Source organism: Mesoplodon mirus (genome assembly GCF_964341445.2).
Source record: "Mesoplodon mirus genome assembly, chromosome: 11".
Lineage (NCBI taxonomy): Eukaryota > Metazoa > Chordata > Mammalia > Artiodactyla > Ziphiidae > Mesoplodon > Mesoplodon mirus.
In genome coordinates, this window is record NC_138987.1 from 94,100,959 (window position 1) to 94,125,477 (window position 24,519).

The window sequence follows — 24,519 nt, forward strand, 5'->3', positions numbered from 1 at the left end:
AACTGTCCTCAAATTACAACAGCAACAACCATATACAACCTTAAAGATCCAAGAAGCTCGGCAAATTCCAAGCAGGATAAATACAATGAAAGCTACATTCAGGCACAGAGTCAAACTGCTGAAAACCAAGAATAAACAGACAATTTTGAAAGCAGCCAAAGGGGAAAGGAAAGTTACACCACATACAGGGGAAAAGTTATACTAATCATGGCTAACTTCTTTTTCAAACACCTGGAGAGTGTGCAAGCATGTACACAAAAAAGATATGAATGGAGATCTGTAGAGACTGAAAGGGACTTAAGAGACACATCAACCATTTGTGAAGTAGAGACAGACCCTTGCTTGGATTATGATTCGAACAAACGGCAAACACATTTACGAGGGCTTCCCTGGTGGCGCAGTGGTTAAGAATCCACCTGCCAATGCAGGGGACACGGGTTCGAGCCCTCGTCCAGGAAGATCCCACATGCCACGCAGCAACTAAGCCCGTGCGCCACAACTACTGAGCCTGAGCTCTAGAGCCCGCGAGCCACAACTACTGAAGCCCGCACGCCTAGAGCCTGTGCTCCACAACAAGAGAAGCCACCGCAATGAGAAGCCCGTGCACCGCAGCAAAGAGTAGCCCCTGCTCACCCCAACTAGAGAAAGTCCACGTGCTGCAACAAAGACCCAACACAGCCATAAATAAATAAATAAATAAATAAATTAAAAAAAACATTTATGAGATAGCTGGAAAAATGTAAACAGTAATAAAATATCTGATAATATTGAGGAACTATTAGTTTTCAGGTGGTGTGATGGCTATGTGATTATGATTTTATAACGGAATTAAAGTGCTTAATCAACCTTGCAGAGATACGGGTTGGGATGACAAGTCAACTTCCTCACTTTAACCTCAATGCAAATAATGCTTACAGGATACTGATTAGGCCCATGGGGTTAACTTTAATGGCCGGAATTATTAGTATGATAGAAATGATCCTCAATCTTTCGGGGATGAGGCAAGTTTTCTTTTCATAGCTAATACAGATCTCAATTCTGCCATCCACAAAAATGAATTTATCTTTTGTCCACGGTTCACTTTTTATGTCACAGAACATGATCATTATAAGCGATATTTAAGACAGTGGCATTCTGAAGTTTCACGTATTTTCTTCTAAATGCCATTTACAGAATACCTCCCTTTCCTTAAAAGCTTATTAAGGATTAAAAATACTTCAGGATGATGAAGACCATGTACTGAGAAATCCTATTTCCTGAATCCATTTCCCTTCTTACAAACTTTAAAACAGACACAGGCGTTGGCCAGTAGCCTGGTTACCTGCAGGTTTTCTTTGATGTCCTGGGCGTCAAGGCTCAGTGGATGGGTGTGCACTCAGGGCAAGCCTTAGGAAGTCTGGGAGAACTATGAGAGGAAGAACTTTTGTGCCAAGGGTAAAAGAGGAACTGATGTAATGTCCTGGAGAGATTTCACTCTCTGTTCCTGCCCAGATTTGGGGAACAATGAAGGAGGGAGACAGTGCTCTGGATGATCCAACTCAGATTTTACTTTTGACTCCGGATCTGGGCAGGAACAGGACTTGGATGGGCTTGATTTATTTATTTCTCTGCAGACACCACTGAAGGAGGAAGTACTTGATGAAGCTGATAACGTTAATGGTGGAGAACTGGAACTGAGGGTATTTAATTCCAGGCTCCTGGTGGTCTGGGCACACCACTGTCAAGGCTGAAAGGTCTGCAACGCGCCCTTCCAAGCTTTGCTTCAGTTTGCGAAGCATGTGCTCACGTATGGAGTGGGCTCTGACGTTGCTACCCTGCTGTCTGCCGCCTCTGTTATTATAAGTTGGCAGCACGGTATGGAAACTTATGAGACCAGAGCCGACAGGCAGAGAAGCTCCGGACACAGGAAATGCACTAAGCGGACAGTGGGTGCATTAAATCCCCCAGATGTAGGAGTCTTCTGTCTAAAACAAGAAGATGTTTTTTTGGTCTGGCCTTGATGTCTGGGTTTGTTCTTGGTGAACTGCCCAGCTGGAAAACTGGGAAATTATCCACATTGCCCTTGGTCTGAAGGTCTTGCTATGGGAGGGAAACGCACAAGGAAGAGAGAGGAAAAGCCAGTGTGGGCTTAGAAGGAGGGGGGGTGGGGAAGGTACCCAGGAGTGGTAGGGACCTTGTTCTGGTTGAAAGTACTTTCTGATCCCAAACCTTTCTCTTTGTAGATCTCCTTTAGACACAAAGAATCCCTTCTTCTCACTACCAAACAGCCCCCAATAAATTAGGACTTTAAATGTGAGGATCACAAAAAAAGGTCTGATTTCTTTTCTCATCCTCTTTCCTTTTACTTATTATGAAAGCCTCTCTATTTCGAATTCATTAGAATTCAACCCAATTTAATCACGTTATATAATGAATAACTAGTAGAAAAAACCTAAAAAACACAGCAAAACTCTGCCTTTGGTTAAAGTCTTGGTTTCTGACTAGGAAATTTCCAGGGTAGAGCAAAGGCTAAGATCAAGTTTACGTCTCACACACCAGGATCACACTTCCCCATCGTGCTTCCCCTAAGGCCATGGATGATAATAAGAGACGGAGATGCAATTCAACAGGCCCAGCAGATAACCCTCACTCATCATCCTCAGCACATTGTGATCCACATTTTTCCCCATGAAAACCCCATTTCCCAGCGCAATTTTGTAAAAGATTAGTAGGAGCCATGAATGATATAAAGACCTATACAAAAATTAAAGGCTCTAGACCTTGAGACGGAATTCAAAATAGATTTCATATCCATACTCCTGTTCTGTCACTCCCTGTTATGAGTTGACCTGTGTGCCCCCGCCCCAAAATTCATATGTTGAAGTCCCAATCCCCAGGACCTCAGAATATGATCTCATTTGGGAAAAGGGTCATTGCAGATGTAATTAGGTAAGGTAAGGTCATATCGGAGTAGCATGGGCCTCTATTCCAATATGACTGGTGCCCTTGTGAACAGGGGAATTTGGACACACAGACATGCACACGCTGCACAACCGGAGAGGACTGTTTTGTCACACGGTCATCACAATATGAATTGAAGCAAAGAACTTTCAGCGATGCCAGCCATATGTGAAGTAGTGTCTCAGATGCAGAATATGCAGAGTAAGGAAACGCAGTCCCTGCTCTCAAGGGTACCATGGTCTAATGGAGAAGGCAGACATATCAAAAAACGACAAAAGGCTGTAGGTGCTGAATTAAGAGTCAAGGCATGCAGGGGCAGGCCACGCAAGATCTACAAGCTGAGGCTCTCCAAAGATTGCCAGCAAACCACCAGAAGCTGGGAGAGAAACCTAGCAGAGATTTTCCCTCATGGCCTCAGAAGGAACCCATCCTGCCCAGACCTTGATCTTGGACTTCCAGCCTCCAGAACTGTGAGACAGTACATTTCTGTTGTTTATGCCACCCAGTGTGTGGCAGCCCTAGAAAACTATCCCTACTACCGCCTTTCCAAGAGGTTCAGCCAAGACTTTCAGCCAAGACTTTCCGCTGACCCTTTGCCTGCCCATTTCAGTGTTTCCATCTCACTCAACTCCCTTGTCACATTCAGTAGTCACTGAATTCCCTTGCAGGGCCTGAGAAGAAAACTGCCCTAGCTTGGAGTGTAGGACTCACAGACGTCTGAGGTCGTACACAATAAATCCTAAGGAAGCATCTAGAATTTTATAAGCATTTGGGTGAAAGGGGCTGAAAGCAACAAAACAGGTGACTTTCAGGATCACTGTGGGCAGGACAGCCTCCAACAGGCCACCTCTGCCGGTGGTTTAGTGCAGACGGCGTGGGCAAGTCTACACCAGCCGTTGACACGAGGCTTCGTGCTCCCGGCCGGACGCTGGCTCTGCTCTTCCCAGGTGGTGGAGGAGTCTCCCTCAGTCTCAGGAAAGGCCCACAAGAGAAGCGAATGAAGAAATCAAGGGATGAGGTTGCAGATGAGCCAATCTGCCCTTTGGAGGTAAACGCTGTGCATCATTTATAGGCAGGGGGCCAGGGCGGCACAACGGGAAGGCAGAGGAAGGCAGGGGAGGGGGAGAGTGGAGGGCTTCCTTCTCTGGAGTTGAACCCCCCCCCAACCCCCAGCCCTCTTATCTCAGAGGAATCAGGTGGCATTTCCTGAGGGCTAAGAGGAAATTTCTTGGAAGACTTCCTGGTTACCTTGGGAGCCTTGGGAGAATTATTCATGTCTATTACGGACCTCTTGCCCCTAAGACTTTTAGCTCAATGGAGCAAGCTAGCCCCTGGACTAAGGGCAGCCTCCACACCCCTGGAGGAAGCCAGAGGAGGCAAGGAAGGTGCACGGGTCCCCCCAGAAGGAGGCTGATGACCCCGATGAAAAGTGGCTCCATGCACCATCCCGGGCCTCCGTGTGCTCCCACACAACCAAACGCTCTGAACCAGGTCAGAGGGTGAAAGGTCATGCTGCCCTAGACCACGACATATAGGAGGCAAAACAGGAAGAAGAGGCCCTGGAGAGGAGAGGAGGGGAAAGAAGAGGGGAATGAGGCCGAGTGCGGGGGAAAGTGCCAGCTGGTGCTCGGGGGCTCTGACACTGCGGACAACAGGAGGTTCTGGTGGGACCTCGTGACCTCCTGCCAGATTCAAGAGTCACGGGGATGAAAGGGGCATAAGAAGGTTAATCTTAGAGTTCTTAAGGGTGAGAGGAGACGGCCAGATTAATAGAAAGGTTCCAAAGGGTTGTGGAGGACCCATCACGTGCCAGGTACTGCTGCAGGTAACACAAAGTGTAGGCACTGCTTATTTTTCAAACAGGCTGTATCCTGAATTAAGGTTTGCCCTTTAAATGTATTTTCCCATAGAAATCATGCAACAGATGGTGCCCGGTTAACCCATGAAGAAGCCCTAGGATAATGGCACGGGTGGACAACAGGCTTTTCCTACATCCGGATGCAGAAACCTGGTGTTTGCACAAAGCACATGCCATTGCAGTAACGGGACTGCTTAAGAAGATTGGAATTGGAATAGCACAGGGAACTATATTCAATATTTTGTAATAACCTATATGGGAAGAGAATCCGAAAAAGAATATATATATGTGTGTATTGATATATAACTGAATCACTTTGCTGTACAACTGAAGCTAACACAATATTGTATATCAACTATACTTCAATAAAAAATAATTAAAAACCAGAAAATTGGAGGTAAGAAAAAAAAACCATTGCACAACAATGTGAATATACCTAACACTACTGAATTGTACACCTACAAATGGTTAAGATGATAAATGTTATGTGTATTTTATCACAATTCAGCTTTTTTTAAGTTTAAAGAAAAGAAGAAAAAACCTGAACCAAATAGTGCTAAGAAACAGCAAATAGTAATAATGAATAGCATTTATCGAGCGCTTGCTATGTGACAGATGCTGCTCTGAGGGCATTTCCCATATGAACTTGACCCTTTCTTACATCAATCGTCTTCAAAAGGTACTGCTATTCTACTTTTACAGATGAAAACAGAGATACAAGGAAGCTAAGGAACTTGCCTCAAGTCACATAGCTGGTGAACTGGGAGCTGGAATTGGAACCCAGGTGGTCTGGATCCACACACGCACCATCACGCTCTCTGGCTCTACCATGTGCTACACGGTTAACGAGTATAACAAAGATGTCAAACCCGGGCCAATGGCCTCCTTGACACTTCAGTCATGAACACGATTCCAGCAAGACTAGAAAACCGGGGTGGTTTTTACAACAACGGGTAATAGGATGTGGCCTGAGCAGCTGGAAGCCTCATCTACTCTGGTGCCTGCTCAGCAGCTGTCCTGGGGGACCAGCTCTCAAGCAGCCACCACAGGAGGGGCTGGTCCAGGGGTACGAGAGCCAGGGCTTCTGTTCTCAGAGGCCACTGCCTGACTCAGAACCCACGTTTCTCCCAGGCCGGGAGTTTTTGTCCCGCTAATAAGTCCATTCATCCTGGGGCAGTCAATGATCCAGCCAGGTTAATTCAGTCCAATTTAGTATGAGTTTTTAATATCATTAACTGAAGACATACACTGGGGTCTCAAAAGTTATCCCTGACATTTTTTGGTTTTCATTTGACAGTTTCAAGTACAGATGGTCCCCGACTTACGATGGTTCGACTTAGCGATTTTTCGACTTTACAGTGGTGGCAAAGTGATACGCATTAGGTAGAAACGGTACTTCAAATTTTGAATTTCGATCTTTTTCTGGGGCTAGTGAAATGCAGGACGATACTCCTTGTGATGCTGGGCAGCGGCAGTGAGTACAGCTCCCGGTCAGCCACGCGATCACGAGGGTGAGCAACTGATACCATCCTGTACCCAGACAACCATCCTGTCTTTCACTTGCCGCACGGTGTTCAATAAATTACATGAGATATTCAACACTTCATTATAAAATTGGCTTTGCGTTAGATGATTTCGCCCAACTGCAGGCTAATGTAAGTGTTCTGAGCATGTTTAAGGTAGGTAGGCTAAGCCGTGCTGTTTGGTAGGTTAGGGGTATTAAATGCATTTTCAACTTAAGACAGATTTATCTGGCTATATCCCCATCCTAAGTCTGGGAAGATCTGTACTATGAAGCAGAAACATTATAAGCAGGAGTGCAGGGACCTGCCAGTATATTGGACCTGTCTTGGTATCCTAATCTCCATGGTTCTTCTACTCATCGTTTAATCATTTGCCCTATTTTCAGGGTTGCAAACACACAAAATTAATAAAAATGCTATTTTGGTCAGCTCATTCATGCTGCAGTGGAATGAACACCGAACCAAGTGGACCTGGGGTTAGGTCTTAGCTTTGCCACTACGTAGTTATGTGATTTGGAGGCAGGGTACTTTACTGCTCTTAGCCTCAATTTCCTCATCTATAAAGTGGAAATAATATTACCTTCTTTATGGGGTGGTTGTGAAGATTCAATGGTTTAAACATGTAAAAGCTTAGAACAGGGCCTGGAACACAATGAGGACACCATAAATGTTAGCTCTTATTTTGTTATTATGAGGTAGATTCATGTACCTCATCTCGTTGAATTATCTCACTAAAATTGTATAAGACTGGGCTTCCCTGGTGGCGCAGTGGTTGAGAGTCTGCCTGCCAATGCAGGGGACGCGGGTTCGTGCCCCAGTCCGGGAGGATCCCACATGCTGCGGAGCGGCTGGGCCCGTGAGCCATGGCCGCTGAGCCTGCGCATCCGGAGCCTGTGCTCCGCGACAGGAGAGGCCACAACAGTGAGAGGTCCGCGTACCGCAAAAAAAAAAAAAAAAAAAAAATTGTATACGATTTCCTTCCTCCGAAGTAGTCTCTGGCACTTGGATTTGGTGGGCAGGGGGAGGGAGCAGGGGAAATACTTCCCCCAGTAAAGCAACCATATAAATAAAATTTCTGTGGGCCATCCCAAAATACAGGCCACCCTCCCCACCCCCCATGAAGAAATGACTTCCCTCTACTGTCTGGGCCATGACCATGGGCCAGCTGTAAGGAGAGCTGAGAATGACAGCATTTCCACACCTGAAATTTCTCGTCCTCACTTCCAATCTCCATATCCACCTGGTGACAGAGAGCTGCCCCAGAGCAGAACTGTCACCTTAGAACTGTGTCTACTGCTGCAGAAACAATCACAGCACAGCATGTGTGAATAGTTTCAAGTTCAAGTGATTAAAAATCACCTCCCAATTCCCTGGCGGTCCAGTGGTTAGGACTCGGCGCTTTCACTGCTGGGGCCCGGGTTCGATCCCTGGTCAGGGAACTAAGATCCCGCAAGCCAGGTGGCATGGCCAAAGAAAAAAAGAAAAAAGAAAAAATCACCCCCCCAGTCTCTTAGATGGGGGCATAAGAGAGGGTGGACTGGGGCTTCCCTGGTGGCGCAGTGGTTGAGAGTCCGCCTGCCAAAGCAGGGGACACGGGTTCGAGCCCTGGTCTGGGAGGATCCCACATGCTGCGGAGCGACTGGGCCCGTGAGCCACAATTACTGAGCCTGCGCATCTGGAGCCTGTGCTCCGCAACAAGAGAGGCCGCGATAGTGAGAGGCCCGCGCACCACGATGAGGAGTGGCCCACGCTTGCCACAGCTGGAGAAAGCCCTCGCACAGAAACGAAGACCCAACACAGCCATAAATTAATTAATTAATTAATTTTAAAAAAGAGAGAGAGAGGGTGGACTGAAGGGTCGAAATTATAGGTGGGTCCCCCAAAGAGATCATGGGATGAGGACATTTGAGAAACACAGATCCTGTTCCTCCTCCCTGGAGACTTGTGCATGTCCAGTCCAACGGGGGTGACTCTGCAACGCTGACCCCATTTGGAGACCAGCCTAGACTAGAAGCATATTTTAATTGCTCAATGAACTTTTAGGGAATCACTCATTCAAGTTGTTCTAACACCAAAGGACCAGTGGCAATCGAATATATACTTTGGCACCAAGCTTTTCTTCTTAAATATTCCATGGGAGCCAAAAGTCACTCACTTCGGAACCCAAAGTATCAAAAGAAGTTGATATCACAACTGCGTGTGACAAAATAAATTTATTTTATAACCATCTACTGGTCTGAAATTTCTAAAGATGTTTTGCCTCCTGGTTTTGGTGAAAGAAGTAGTCTCCTTCCTACATAGCTATCTACGTTATACCTAACTAATTCATAACATGCAGATAAAATGGGTAATCAATAACCAAAGAAAAGGACTCTATTTAAAATGAGATTTTCACTGTGAAACAAGTGAATGATGCTACTCTTGGTTTGACTACTAAGAGGGGTAATGTATAAGGTGAGATAAACGAGAATAGATGTTCAACTTTTCTGAGCATCACCAGACAGGACACTGCTGTACTTTTGTGGATTTTAGTTGCCTGAAAGTAGAGAATGTGTCTTATTCATCTTCATATCACCCAGGGAGACTCAGTCCTTAGGATTTAAGAGCTCTAAGATCTGATACCATTTGGTGGTATTTCCTGTCTTATAACTGGGGTGACTAAGGGCCAGAGAAATGAGACACTGAGTCCTTATGACTGTTCTGGCAGAAGAGAGGATTAGAACCTGGTTTCCTGATGTCCAGATCCCACTCTTTTAAGACATTTAATCTAAGCTGACCATGTGCCCCAGTTTGTCAGGGATGGTCCTGGTTGATGCCTATTGTCCTAGCTCACTTACTAGAGTCCCATTTCACTAGCATAAGTGTCTGGGTATGGATGAAAAGTTATAAGGTTATCGTAATTATATAATATTGCCTTCCCCTCCCATAACTAAGTAAGGGAAGAGTAGAAATGCTGGTTCTCCTAGACGTAGGTGGTAATCTGAGTACTGCTTCACCCAAGGCATGACACACTTTTAGAGATAATGAATGCTTACAAAATAAAGGGTTTGAATTAGTGTGATCACCCTCCTCTCCCATCAGAGCCTGGAAGGGAGCCTCTGCGCTAACAATGACCTCCAAGCTTCTGGCACTGCCACGTGGCTGCCAGTACGGAAGGTGAGGTTTCAATGTAATGTACTCATAGGGGATATTTGCAGGCAACTGTTGCTGGATTACACAAGATATGTTTGTCCTGTGATATAAATTCCCATTGTGAAATTATGAATGTCTGAATTGGTCAAGTCGGTGGCAGTGATGAGGTGAAGTCACGGGGCGTTGAATGAAGCTTTGTGTTTGTACGTCACTCTGCACGCCTCCCTGTGCCAGCCTGCTGAGGGGCTGAGTGGGCCCTCTCTGGAATGGCCCATTCTCCTTCCATTCTGAGCTCTGGGCCAAGTCAAGAGCGACATACTCTTACATTGTACTGTATCCCCAATTAGGTAGCATAAATCACTGGGGATGTAATACTGGATGTTTATAATTTCACTTAACAAACCTTTCCCCTCCCCCCCCCCCGGACCAGATCTCTCTGTATATTAACAAATGCCCATATTAATGTGTTACCATTCACGATATAACCGTACTGATCCTAGAGATAATTCATGTTAAGCTGTAAATATATTCTTTTTGATGGAGGAGAAGGGAAAGGTGGTTGGAGGTGGGGACCTCATACTGATCCATCCACCTCTCTAGTTGGTCCCTTTGTCACCAAAGGCACCCATATATCTGGAGGTCTGGGGGCCAGCAGACTCTTCATATCACCTCCGTGCCCAGCACAGCTCTTCTCACATGATCCCACCTGACAAAGACCCATGCTCCCTTCTGTGTGTCCACCTGCTCACGTGAGAACAGGCAGAAGATCAAGGGCACATACCAGGACGGTGTTTCCTGGCTGACAGCTTGAAGGAACCGTCTCTGAGAACGCGCTACTTTTAAGAGCAGGTCTGAAGCAGAGCTGCCTGATCTACAGGGTGACGCAGCCCTTGACCTTGGCCTCATTAGCTCCATCCTTTTACCTGCTGAGCTCACCACAGCCAACAACGTGGTACTTGAGAGCGCAGCTCGTCCGGGTGTTGGTGGTGGTGCATGTGTACCTGCTCGGTGGGAGGGGGCTCTGAGGGTGGCCAGAGCTTTCTGCTGAGTCGCTCCTGCCCATGAGGACGACAACAAACACACCTACTTGGGAGTCAGATCAGGCCAAGGGGAGAGAAGGAAGGAGCTGTCACGAGATGAGACCAGCAGCCTCCCGTCACAGCTGAGGATAAACGGGGAAATAGAAATTCCAAATGGGATTTTTTTTTTTTTTAATAATGAGTAAAAGAGAGAGCGTGAAAAACAAAACGAAACAGCCCATCACACGCCTTTTGTGTGTGAAGAGGCAGGCTAGGCAATCTAATTCCTGCCCTCATCCTAAAGCTTCAGTAAACCCACCTCCTCCTCTCTGGAGTAGCTGTTGGCTATTACGCAAACAGGAAACGCACAGGGCAGGAAGGGTGAAAGAACGGAGAAACCCAGCTGGGATGGGGGGCAGCTGCTAAATTCAGCAGAGGTAAAGCTAGAGGAAGACGGGATGAGATGCACAGGTGGGGAGACTGCAAGAAGCACTTGCTTCCTCTCCATCACGGAGGCAAGGGGACCTGCTGTGAGCTGGGCACCGGGAGTAGATGCCGGTCAGGTGCCTGAAGCCAGGCTCTGCTCTGTGACGTGTTAATGAGGGAAACACGTAACGTCTCATTCTTAAATCTGCCAACAATAAAACAAAAATAGTCCTGCTATGGGGCATGTTCAATCAGTTGAAGGAAATGCCCCTGAAAAAACCCCAGGGCTGTAGGCCCCTCATAATCTGGTCTGAAGGGCAACTTTAAAAGAATTACGTTGTGGGGCTTCCCTGGTGGCGCAGTGGTTGGGAGTCTGCCTGCCCTTGCAGGGGACAGAGGTTCGTGCCCCGGTCCGGGAGGATCCCACATGCCGTGGAGCGGCTGGGCCCGTGAGCCACGGCCGCTGAGCCTGCGCGTCCGGAGCCTGTGCTCCGCAACGGGAGAGGCCACAGCGGTGAGAGGCCCGCGTACCGCAAAAAAACAAGAAAAAAAAAAGAATTACATTGTGTCCCCAATCTGGGCAGAAGGATGTGGACGAAATGCTCCCCAGAGGCACGGCGCATCGCTGTTCACGAGAACAGGAGCAAAGTAAGCTTCTTATACCCTATTTCTGTAGCCAAGCACCTGCTGTGGAAGTCTGCGCGGGGCCACAATTCGATTCTGGTCTTTTGTTGTGTTTTCTGCCAACGCTTTGATTAGGACCAGTGTAACTCACCAGAGCACAGCAGTGCACGGCACACCTGAACTAAGCGCTCACAGCGAGCACACTGCAAGGCACTGCCTCCGGTGCGCGAACACTAGACCCCCTTGGTCCCCCGCAGGGGTCACAGCGTTTGGGTCTCTCTTCTTCCTCCAGCTTAGGTTACCCTCTGCTCAAAAATCTTCACTCCCCACTGTTTCCCTCCATAGCCCGGAAATCAAAGTCCTCCACGTCCTGATTCTAATCTTACCTCCTTGGACTAGTTCTGCAACAGCAAAATGGTGATCATTGTTTGTTTGGTTTTTTGTTTGTTTTTGAATTTTTGGTTGTGCCCCATGGCATGTGGGACCTTAGTTCCCCGACCAGGGCTCGAACCCGCGCCCCCTGCATTGGAAGGTGGAGTCTTAACCACTGGACCGCCGGGGAAGTCCCTGTTGATCACTGTTGAAGTAGGGGGAGGGGATGGATCACAGGGCTTTAGTTAGTTTATTCTATTTGGGGTCTGTTTGTACTTTTTCATCATCAAAGGTAGGGGGAAAAGAAACGTAAGCTCTATAACCCAAGTCATGGGTTGCTCTCTATTCCAAGGACTCCCTCCATCCTGGGTCCTCCTGGGACGTTCTCCACTTCATTCCTGCTTATCAGACCTTCACAGAATCCTACAGAGTCACCTCCTTCATGAAGCTGAGCCTGCTGCCTGTACTGGCTGTAATCTCCCCTTCCACTGTCTCTTTATAGCACCTGTTATAATTATTCTTTGATACTTACATGTGTATCTATCCCATTTCCTCTCCTAGATTGTGAGTTGCAGAGAACCAGATCTTATTCATCTCAGCATTTCCCCCAGGGTCTCAAACAAAATCAGTACCCCACAAATGCTCGTTGAATGAAAAATGAATCACATGAATAAGAACGACTTATCAAAGGAACAGTGGAACCTCTGGGATTTGGCTATGTCTCAAGCAAAGAGAGAGAAGCCTCCTGGGTACCTTCTTCGTGGTTCTGATGCAGGATGACTTCCGGCTGCGTGTGTATCGAGTTTCCGGGGTGGAAGAACGGTGAGAAAAGAATCCGAGGTTTCCTCTGCTTCAGAATATGCTGAAGGAGTTCATAGAGCACGTCACCTGGATAGAAAAAGGAAAGAAAAATAGGGAAATGGCAGTGTTTTGTTCAACAACTATTTGCTGAGCTTTGACTTTGCGCCTGGCACTGTCCTAAAGACACAATGGTGAGGAAGACAGGTCTGCCACCTATCCACGTGGAGCTTATAGGGGACAGGATGTGGCACTGAAACTCAGGTTTTTGAACTTTTTTGATTATGAAAGTCATATACAAAAATTAGTATAAAAATGCAAGAAGATAGAAAGAAACAAAAATCACCTATAATCCTATCCCTAAGAGACACAAGCCTGTTAATACTATCTACAGTATTATATGGTTATAGAATTAGAATCAGGCTTATCATAGTTTAGTATCTCTCTTCTTCCCTCCACATTATTTAACTGCTTTAGTAGCTGCATTATAACAGCCTGTCACAGGGATGTACCAGACTTTATTAGAAACTTAAATTGTCCCAATTTATTTGCTACTATTTTTATAAAAAACATCCTTTTCACATCTGTATTTGCATTTCAGATTATTCAAAGAAGAATTACAAAGTCATTAAGGATGAAAAGTTTTAATGTTTCAATGACAACTCATGGATTCTTCATAGAAATCTTCCCAATAGAGAAAAACGTGCCTTTCTGATCCACCCCAATCCCAGGCAGGAAAAGAATAAACGTGAAAAAGAAATTCACAAGTCCGGTCAGAGGTGCTAACTATTAAAGATACCCTATAAGGAACTGGCATGTTCTGGGATGCTTCCCTCTAAAAATACACACAGGCACTGCTCCAAGGTTCCACAGTCTCTAGAAAATCATCTTTAGATGTCAGCACCTCGCAGAGGATGGTAGGGGCTGGTCTGAACTGGGGGCCTTCTGTTCTCTTTGGTATTGGAAGTGTCCACTGAGTTGTTAATTAGCCAAAAAAGCTGTCATGGTCTTGTCCCTCCCCTTTGACTTAGATCCAAGTTAAAAAATGCAGGTGGGTGCCTCAAAACCCCTTAGGGGTGGGTGATTAATCTTTAAAATACCACAGGCTTTTCTAACTGTCCCCCACACCCTTCCACATACAGATACGCAGTCAACAATTGTACCAAACAGTGGGCTTTTGTCTCTAATTTTAGACACTTTTAACAGATACTTTAATTAACAACTTAATTTAACTGCATATTTTGGGCTATTGCTAAATTATTTTTTTTTCCTCTTCAACTCAGCCTGAATCTGAGAAACACTCCAAATGAATTCCTTTGTTTCTGCAAACTTCTGCACCTTTTCTATTGGTACCAAATATAAGTTCCACGATACCCCGTCCTAAGTGATTCCTGAGATGCCCTGGTGTCTTTCCTTTGATTTTGTTCCTTCCTCTACCTTTGCATTTTGGTCATTATTAATATAACTTACTGCCACTGTTTACTACTGTGATCAAATAGAGCAAAAGACTTCTAAGAACTGAAGACCCCATGTCACTTGGGTATTTCCTCTTAGTGAAACGGGCGAGGAACCGCAGAGGTGTTCTGAACCCGACTTAAAAACGTTCTGTATAAGGTAGACCCGTGACACATGACTGCCTTTGGAGCTGGGAAGGCTTTGGAGCTCATCTAATTCAAATCCAGTAGTCATGGTGATGTTGTCTCTGATGAGACAAGGATACAGAGCCTGAAATACAGTCCTATTTTAATGATTCATATTTTAATCGCTTACAAAAATAAGTCCCTAATCAACATTTTGTGTCTTGGTTTAGTGTAAATGTCTTCCTGAACTTTTCCGAATTTACCCGGCCTCACAACGCTGGGTTCTATCCTGTGGGTTTGAGCAATGCTTTATACCGGTAGTAGCTGAAGAGAAAAACGAAAACACTGAAAAAAGAAGTGTTCCTGATGATACTAACAAAAATGGTCAGTTATTAGTGTACCCACGTTGGAAGGGGAGGCCCGGAAGTACAGACGCAGTGTGTGTGTGGGTGCTGGACTCTGCTGGTTTGGATGCGGGCTGGTGTGAGGGGAGGGCCCGGCAGCCAGGGCTGGAGCCCCAGCTCCTGTTGTGCATCAGGCGACCTTGAGCAGGTCCCTGAACTTCTCTGCGAAATGCAAACACCTCCCTCAGAAGAGGATGTCGTGAAGCAGGGCCTGGTGCACGTCACACGTGGTCCCTCCTTGGAGGTCACGTGGTGGGGGGCCGGAGGAGCTCTGGGTATGGTGGCTGCAGAGTGGGCAGGTCACTTTCTCTCCCGTCTCCATTTCTCTACGTGCACAGAGAAAGCGAGGCAACAAAGTGGATGCCTTTTACCTTCTCCAGGCCTCAGTTCCTCATCTGGAAAATGGCGATATTGGCAGTCTCTACCTCCCGGGATGCCTGTGAGGACCGGATGAGGTAAGTGTGTAATAAGCGCATCACAGCACCGGGCAGTGAGAACTCAGCAAACACCAGCTGTTGCGTGACCACTGCTGTTCCTGCTATTATTATGGATATCATTCAAGTGCTTTAGGACAGACCGGTAGACCCCGAAGGAGGTCTCAGGAGAACAGAGGAAGACTGTCTGGGTCATGGTCAGTGTTATGTTCCCCCTCCAGAAAGGGCAAGGTGAAGTGAGGCCGTTCCCCCACTGGGCTAAGCCTGCAGCGGGGCTGATACGTGCTCTGCCCTGTCCTCTCCCAGGCCTTCTGAACTGCCTCTCCCCAGCCTCTCATCCCAAAGCTGGCGAAGGGAGCCCAGCAGAGAAGGCTCGTCTCTGAGTGAGGAGGAGAGAGCTGGCGAGGGGCCGGTCAGGCAGAGCCCTGCCAGTTCTTTAACTCAACCACAAGAACTAGTAAGGTAACACTCGTAAGTGGCACCTGTGATAGCTGGCTAGAGGGTGGAAGCCTGGGCCCAAGGTCCTGGGCCAAGAAAAAACTTAATTCTAAGACTGCAGAGTATGGCTACCATTGGACCAGTCCATCCACAGACGTGTTTCCGCAGCAACCAGGAACTCACTTGGGGAATGTGGCTGGCTTAGCACAACGCATCGCTACTCTGGGGGAAAAACCAACCCGCCGTGCGTGCCATGTGTGTATGATTGGCAGGAATAGTGTGTGCCTGGTAATGGCTTGGAATCTTAGACTTAGAGAGGGTGCTATAGGTTTCCTAGATGGACTCAAACTTGTGATCAGTAAAAGTCCCCTGCCTCCTCTTCCCCTGCCAAGAAGTAGCTTTGGCTGAGTACTTCTGTGATGGGTAGCCGGCCACAACGTAAGCAAACCATTTCTGGACAGCTCTAGTCGACAGAAAGTTCTTCTGTTGAGTTGGAATCTGGCCTCCTCTGCAATCTCACGTACCTCGGTTCTTAGTTTTCGTCTCTGGAGCAGCACAGAACATGCGTCCCATCTACAACAGTTTCCTAAATAAATAAAGACGCTCCCCCCCTCCATCCTCTTCCATCTCCAATGGCCCCCGATTCCTCCGATACCCAGTCAGTTTTCTTGCTACATTCTTAAAATCTCCTTATACACAGGAGATCACATCTCAAAAGTGATCTCAACAAAAAGATCTCTGGAATAAAGAACAGATTTAAAAAGAAGTTATGGGGCTTCCCTGGTGGCGCAGTGGTTGAGAACCCACCTGCCAATGCAGGGGACATGGGTTCGAGCCCTGGTCTGGGAGGATCCCACATGCCACGGAGCAACTAAGCCCGTGAGCCACAACTACTGAGCCTGCGGCGCGTCTGGAGCCTGTGCTCCGCAACAAGAGAGGCCGCGATGGTGAGAGGCCCGCGCACTGCGATGAAGAGTGGCCCCCGCTCGCCGCAACTACAGAAAGCCCTCGCACAGAAACGAAGACCCAACACAGCCAAAAATAAATAAATAAATAATTTTAAAAAGAGAAAAGTTATATTTGTTTGCCTGCTGTATAAAAAGCATGAGCCATAGCACTATATATCTAACTAAGCTAATGACCACTGGCCTGAATTCAAAGGCACTGTTCAAAAAACTCTGGGCCTGTTCGACTCTTGATAAATCTTCTCTGTCTTCCCAGAAAAGAAATAACTAGTTCTAACCATAAAAGATGCTCCTATTGTACTAAGCAATGAAATCAAGGCTATTGCCTAAGGGATAACAGCTTTTGTTGGTTTCTCCATATATCTTCAGGCATACACACATGGTTCATGTACCCACAGGTACATGCACAAGTGGATTTGCCTCGAAGCTACTGAATTTCAGGGACCTTTCTTTGTATAGTCCCATGAAAGGAAACCTAGAATTATGTGCTCTCAAATTATAAATTTCAGGTCCCCAAAACCCTAGATATACTCCTAGGTGCACACACACACACACACACACACACGAGAAATCCACAAACTAAACACACATACAATTTTGTATCAGTGATCTTGATGTTAAAAGCCAGGCAACTACTTCCAGAATCCTAAATTCTATTATTTTATTTGCAATTTATTTAAAACGAACAGGAGTGAGAGTGAATAAAACTGCTGCAAGTTGCCTTAGCAAAGACTAGTGTCTGAAGATCAAGAACATAAAGATGCTGTTTAGGGGGTTAAACATATCTAAGTTTCTTTACTTTTTTTTTTTTTTTTTTAACATCTTTATTGGGGTATAATTGCTTTACAATGGTGTGTTAGTTTCTGCTTTATAACAAAGTTTCTTTACTTTCAGAAGAAAGAGCTTGGGCTCTGGAGCAAGGAAGTCCCAGGTTTGAATCCTGGTTCCTCTATTCAACAGCTGCATGCCCTGAGGCAAACTACTTTTCTCTTTGAGCCTTAGTTCAAGGCTTAGTTAAATATTCTTTTGTCTCAAATGAGAAAAATGCCCAGACTCGGCAGGGCTGTTAAGAGGATTAAATGAGATAATGTGAACAAGTGCCAGCCACACGTCTGCCCTCCTGTGCGCTCAGGAGATGGTACCCCTTGTGATTATGATAATTATTAACAGATGTGTCTCCAAAAAGTCTGGAAACTATTTGTTCTGCTTCGATATTTTTGTCTTTAAAGGACATGCATAAGTTTCATAAAGTCACATTCATAAGAATGGAATTTTTTTCCAGTTGACATCATTTCATACAGATATTTCTAGTTCATGGTTTCTTTCTCTTTTCTTCTAGTTCACAATGTACCTTCAACTTCTTTCTATAGGGTTCTTTCCTTTAGCATTTAAGCAGCTTCAAGTGTTTCCTGTCTTCTACACACACACATACACACTGTCCTCATCTTCCCCTCCAGGTGCTGCTCCTGTTTCTCTCCTCCCATCGCAGCCAAACTCCCTGAGGAGCTGTCCAACTCTTATCACCACACCCCTCTCCGTCCACTCCTCGGGGCCCTTGGTCTCCACTCCAACCCTCTCTCCAAAGCGCTCTTGCTGAGGTCACCTCCCTGTCATCAAACCCAAAGGGCAATGGTACTTGGGGACTCGCTGCCTCTCAGCAACATCCTCACCACTAGTCACTGCCCACCCCCCAACCCTTAGAACACCCCTCGGCTTCAGACATTCCTCCGTCTCCTGGTTTTCTGCTCTCCCTCCTTACCCAGCCTTTAAGGCTCCCAGATCTCCCATCGTCTTTCTCCCTGGGTCATCTCATCCCCTCCCGTGGCTGCAATCAGCTTGTCTATGCTAAATCTACTCCAGCCAGACCTACCTCCTCAACTCCAGAACCTTCACTTACCTCCTACATACGTCCTCTCGCATGTCACCCGGGCACCGCACATCTTATGTGTTCGACACAAAACGCCTTTACAACCCACGTGGTGTTTCCTAGCGCAGTAAACGCCCAGCTGATTGGGCCAGAAACTCGGCACTCGTCCTTAATGCCTCTCTCCCTCTTATACGACACCTAATCGGTCACCAAGACTTATAGACTCTGCCTTCTAAATACTGCTTCAATCACCCCCTTTTCTCTGCTGGTCCATCTTAGTTTAAGTCACCGCCATTGCGCCTACCTGCCGGCCAAGCCGACGGCCCTACATCTCACCGCCGCGCTTCATTATGCCGGTCTCTGCTTCAGACCCTGAATGGCTTCTACCTGTCTTTAAAATAACATGTAGGGCTTCCCTGGTGGCGCAGTGGTTGAGAGTCCGCCTGCCGATGCAGGGGACACGGGTTCGTGCCCCGGTCCGGGAAGATCCCACAAGCCGCGGAGCGGCTGGGCCCGTGAGCCATGGCCGCTGAGCCTGCACATCCGGAGCCTGTGCTCCGCAACGGGAGAGGCCACAACAGTGAGAGGCCTGCGTACCGCAAAAAAAAATGAAATAAAATAACATGTAAAGTGATGAACATGATCTGCAAGGCCCTGTACGATCTACTGAAGAAATAATAAGTGACTCAATGAATGGCCGTAAAGCTACAGTGTATTCCTCTATATTTATATTCTCCTCATTTTTTTTTAGCAAGTCTCCTATCGGGGGTGGCTTGGGCATTTCCAGTTTTTACCATTATAAATAGAATTGCTAAGGGCATCTTTTTTGTCCCTCTATTGGATTGTTCCCTTCAAATATTTTCCTAAAACGGTGTTATCAGTGAAAGCGTATGATTAGTTTTCAAGTTCTTATTATACACTGCTTGTTCTCCAGAAGGCTGGGACCAGTGCAGAGTGTCATCTTCAAGACTACCCAGAGCCTCTCCCCCAGGCATTTCACATCGTTTAACTTCTTGGGTTCAGTAGGTTGAAAGCAGAATCGTCACATTATTGAAAATTTGCATTTTTCTGGTGATGATTTACTATGTACACCTCCTCCTACGAAGATTATCTAAAGTAATGCATTCTTACATTTGCAAACTGTTCTCTTTTCTCTTTCTCTCTCTTCCGTTTTTATTCAGAGATTTTAGTTTCCTTCTGACCAATTCTTTAAAAAATAAATAAATATATAAATGAAAGCATGCACAGTGTGGGAGGGATACTTTTCAGATTTGTCAGAAAACTCTCTGCTGGTCCTCTCTGCCTGTGATAGGTTCAAAATGAAGTCCGAGGCCTCGGCTCCTTCAGTTTCATCATAAATTCCACAGTGAAAACACCAACGCAGACACAGGCCTGGGGGATCCCACTGGTGGCCTAACAAACATTCCCATCATGGGATGGCTTGGCTTTCCAACTCTGCTCTATCTTAGTTTCCAAGCATTCCATTCAATCCATTTTTGTAGGCTGCCTGAATTACAAACATTTTAATTTAATGCGGAGTGCCTTCTGTGACCGTAAAAATAAACCTACTCTTTTACTTAGGAACAAATATGTGAAATTCAGTTGATATCTATGTCTTGGACACAGAGATCCTGGGGAAAAAAAGGGAGCAGGTTGTGCGAAAATTTGAATATTATATTTAAGAGGAGAATAAATTTAGAAAAGACATCTAGTAAGACAACTGCCTTTACCTGGATACAGAATATAAGGTAAGATAAAGCAAAGAATAAGCTTGTGAGAAAATACAAATACCGTGACATAAGTATGCACTGTTAATTAAAGGATGTGTTGTATGTTTTGCATGTTAAAATATGACTCTGTACAGCAGAAAGATCAGTTATCACCACCATTTCACTGACGGGATAATCTAAGTGCTAAGAAATTCAGTGACTTTCCTGTAATTGACTTATCTAAGCATTTCTCCGATGGGTAATACACATATTTTTGGCTTGTTTTGCTCAAAGACACAGCAAGGGAAGAAAGAAGCCACTCTGGGTGTCTTCAGTCAAGGGTCATGTCTGCTGGAACTCCCACACTTCAGGGCTAACATTCCCCTCTGTGACCCACGCCCTCAGACCCTGTGACTTGAGTCTAAAACAGCCAGTTGATTCAGCTACTCAATTCAGCAAACCACCCACCATTGCTTAATAGAGATTAATAGGCAAGTTGGTTTCCAAGGAACTATATGTAGATAAAGACTGGTATTTTCAGTTTAAAGAAATTTCAAAGAAATTTTACTGTATTTGAAGATCACAAGCAAAGCATATTTCCAAAGTCAAAGGTTCTGGTGGGTGGGAGAGGTTTGTAACATCACACCGCAGTACGGTAAAAACTGATTTACTTAGTAAAACCCCAATTCACTTTTTGCTGAATTGACTTGAAGGAACTTTGAAAATATGTTTGTTTTGCTTTTCGCTTTTTTTTTTTAGCATTGATAGAAAGTCTAACATGAATTAAATTAATAACTTTTTGTTCATTTAAATAATGGATACATAAATACGTTCCACCTGAATACCTCTAAATAAAAGTTAGTATCAGGGCTAACTTGCCTGTTGCATCTTATTAACGTTTTCACAGTCTCAAAGTGGTCAAGAAACACATTAGAGTTATTCATTGTAAGACATTCATTGAATTCATAAAATTCAATGAAATTCCTTTGAATTTAAATCATCTCAGACCATTTAATATGGTAACTACCTAGTCGCTCAAGGGCTAGGTACAATTACCCTGTCCAGGTGACATTTTATAAAGCTGAGATTCCTTTACATTTTTTCCTTAACTTTGAGAATGTCATAAATATGTCATCCTGTTGTATCCTCTGATTGAGAGATTATTTCAAAAAATAGATCCCATTTATTTTCAACCTTGACATCTTCTGTTTGGAGATGATATTTTAAAGTACATTCTAGTACATTCCCTATTTTATTCTAGTGGTTGAAAAGGGAGGACCTTTGTCCTGGAGGTGGACAGGGTAAATGTAGTTTGTTAAATTGGTCAAAGAATGCGGAGTTCAGAGAGGCTACCATATTTGACTTAAGGTATCTCAATAGTTCAAGTAATTATAATTCATTGAACTCCCGTTCTCTCCTCTCTACATTTGGAATGAGTAGTGTCAAGGAATGTTATTTCCAAAGAAAGCAGAAGTCTGGGTGAGGCCAGGCAGGAAACGTGGCTGGGAGGAATCTATAAACATCCATTCATGGTGATGGGCCGGCCACCAGGTACTTTTGCTTCATTCTAGCAGCCCCATGACTAGTGAGAAGCTGCTGCTTTGTCGTAGGCAGCAAAAAAGATCCAAGGAAAGACAGGAAAAAACTGGGTGAAGTCTAGGTTTTACAAGGTATACAGGTCGAAGGAGACCAAGTTCTTGAATATTTATTTACTGCCTGTAGGTGGGAAGTTGTAAGGTTTATTGGAAGCTTAACACTTTCAGTGGTCGAAGTTGGGTTGACTTGCTCAGAGTTGAAGGGAGTTTAGGATCCCCTTGCTGAAAATCCCATTTTATGGATGAGGAAAATAAGGGCAAACAAGGTGATGTGATCTGCGGAAGAGCCACGTGTAGAACCTGGGCCTCACGACATCTACACCAAAGGCAAAAGCAAAGCCCGTGTCAGAAGAAGCAGTACCAAATGTTACACCAAAGAGAGAAGCAGGTTTTCTATTTATACCTTGTCTCTACCTAAGGAGAATGTGAGCAGGTGTATCACGCCCTCGTCACCCTGCTGGCTGGCTACTTCATGGGAAGGGTCTTCTCAACTCCTGCTTAGTTCTGTCTTCCAAACCCTCTGACAATCCTCCCCTGTTTGTGATAAGTTTTCTTATGGCCCCTACTGGCAGAATATCACCTTGATATTCTGTCCATGGCTTTCTGGTTGAAGCCTTAATTAAATTACCTACGGTGTAAATTTATCTTTATGCTCAGCTTGATGTAATGGGGATGATACTCAAAATGATTATTCTCAGCTTGGCCTGGTTCCTGTCTCAGATTCTGCAGAACAGGACGCATCTTCCTGGATGTCCTGGCATCGCTTGGCCAAAATGCCGGAAGTATTATTATTTTGGTGTCACTGAACCTATTCTGGATGTCAGCATCTTGCATGAGGACCACAGCAATAGCACTGTATCTTGCTTCCCTGCTTTTAGCGACCCAATAAATCCACCCTATGCACTGATGGCAAATGTCTGTACCAAAGGGAGAGCTCCAATCATATCATTCTCCTGATCAAAACCTTTCAGTGGTTTCCCATTACCTGCAAAATAACACCCAATCTCCTTAACCTGGGCTATAAGGTACTCTCAGGTTGGGTCATAATTCAACCAGTATTTATTGAGTGCTGACTGAATGCTGCGCTAGATGCTGGAGACATGGCAGCTTAACGGGACACAGCCCTGTCCAAACTGAACTCTCTACTCTGGGAGAGGATACGGAATAGAAAACAATGACATGTAACACAGTGTGTTACTCGGGGTGTGTGTGTGTGTGTGCACGCGTGTGTGTGTGTGCACGCGTGTGTGTGTGTGTGCGTGTGTCAGGGACCATGACAGAATTACGAAATGCTCTGAGATAAAAGAGGACCAGCACGTCACCCAGACTGAGGCGGGGAGAGGTGGAGGAAAGGAAGGTGGGGTGGAATCAGGGATGCAGGGATGGGAGCCAGGGAAAACATTCCTGGAGAAAGTAGCAGAACTTGAGACATGAAGAGGCAAGCAGACAGGTGAGGGGGGCAGTGACGAGTGACGATGAACAGTGTCTAGCTCATGTGGCCTCCTCTCTGGGTTCCTCCTCCACACAAACTGGCCTCAACACCTTTCCTTACCTACCTCTTGCTCACCCTTCAAAGTCCGGCTCCACTACCACACCACTGAGCCTCACTGGACAACCCAACTGGAAATCATCTCTCTATCCCTCAAGTCCTTCAGCCCAAACTCCCATCCTCTGATGTGGAGCTGCCCAGGGAACATTCACAGAATGAATTCCTACTGCCCGGTCCTAACTGTGGCTACGGCACCACGTCCCGACTATCGCACCAGCCTTATGCTGCCTCTTCCATCCGTAGGGGGGCTTCCTCACCGCCACCCAAACACACCAAAAATTAATGCTGCTCCAGTGACCCACCCACTCAGTTCCATCCTTCACGTCCCAGACCAACTTCACTCCTGCTTTCCTGAGACCCACCCGACTCTGCTCTCTCTTTCCCCAGCTCCCTGTGCCTTCAGGTTCAGGGCAATCCTGGCTCCAACTGGGCAGCAGGCTCCTGTCCAGCTTTCCACGTGGCCCACCCGGTAAAGACCTGGCAAAATGGCAAGGGCGTACTGACAGGTTTTGTGTATCTTCGCTCCCAGCTTTGAGCAGAGAGAACCTAGTTTCACAAGGAAAGTTGAGAGGTCACCGGAGAGAAAAATAAATCAGCAACAAAAAGGAACACCTGAGAGGTGGTGGGGGGAAGGCAGATTTACAAAGACTCTGGGAGGAAAGCATGCCCAAGGTCTAAGTCAAATCAAGTTAAAACACATCACTGGGTTTTCCTCTGTTTGCCTGACATGAGTAATTTCTCCGGAACCCTAAAGTGTTAGAGCTGTTTTCCTCCAGATAGGTAACTTTGCCCCTTTGAGTATAATCTGTGAGTTTCCACTGGAACAGAAAAGGGAAGTGTTATTGCATTAAATTAAAAGGAACTATTGAGGTTCCTTTTAGGGTAGTTTTATTTACTTATTTATATCATTGTTTTACGGTTTTCTTATTCTGAGGCTACAGAAAGAATCAATGATTGAAGACCGAATGTTTCAGGTAGATTTGTATCTCTTATAAAACCATAGCAATGATCTGTTTTTCAGCCTTAATTTAAGTTTTCAAGTTTCCATTAACATCTATACTTCTGGGGGAACCTTCCCCTTTATCATTTCCTCATATAAACGGTTCTGCTGCAATTGGGAAAAGCTGGGGCGATACTGTTCCATACACACCCTTATCTTACCCTCTGTGATGGGGCTGTTTCCTCGTGGCGGTTAGCTAGTGTATTAACTCCCAGCCAGCCTCCAGGAGTAAATCGGGGTGAGCGTAGCTGGGCACTATGGCAAGACCTCCTGCAGGACCCCTGCC

The 24,519-nt window shown here is 45.8% G+C and overlaps 1 protein-coding gene across 3 annotated transcripts in view; it reads right to left on the reverse strand.

The window, feature by feature from the left end:
• Nucleotides 1-24,519, reverse strand: part of ETV6 (ETS variant transcription factor 6) — a 249,149-nt gene that overhangs the window by 23,116 nt on the left and 201,514 nt on the right. For all 3 annotated transcript variants that reach the window (XM_082636528.1, XM_082636527.1, XM_082636529.1), the window contains exon 4: nucleotides 12,648-12,782. In XM_082636528.1, the coding sequence (XP_082492654.1) occupies nucleotides 12,648-12,782 (135 nt within the window). The remainder of the gene's footprint in view (nucleotides 1-12,647; nucleotides 12,783-24,519) is intronic.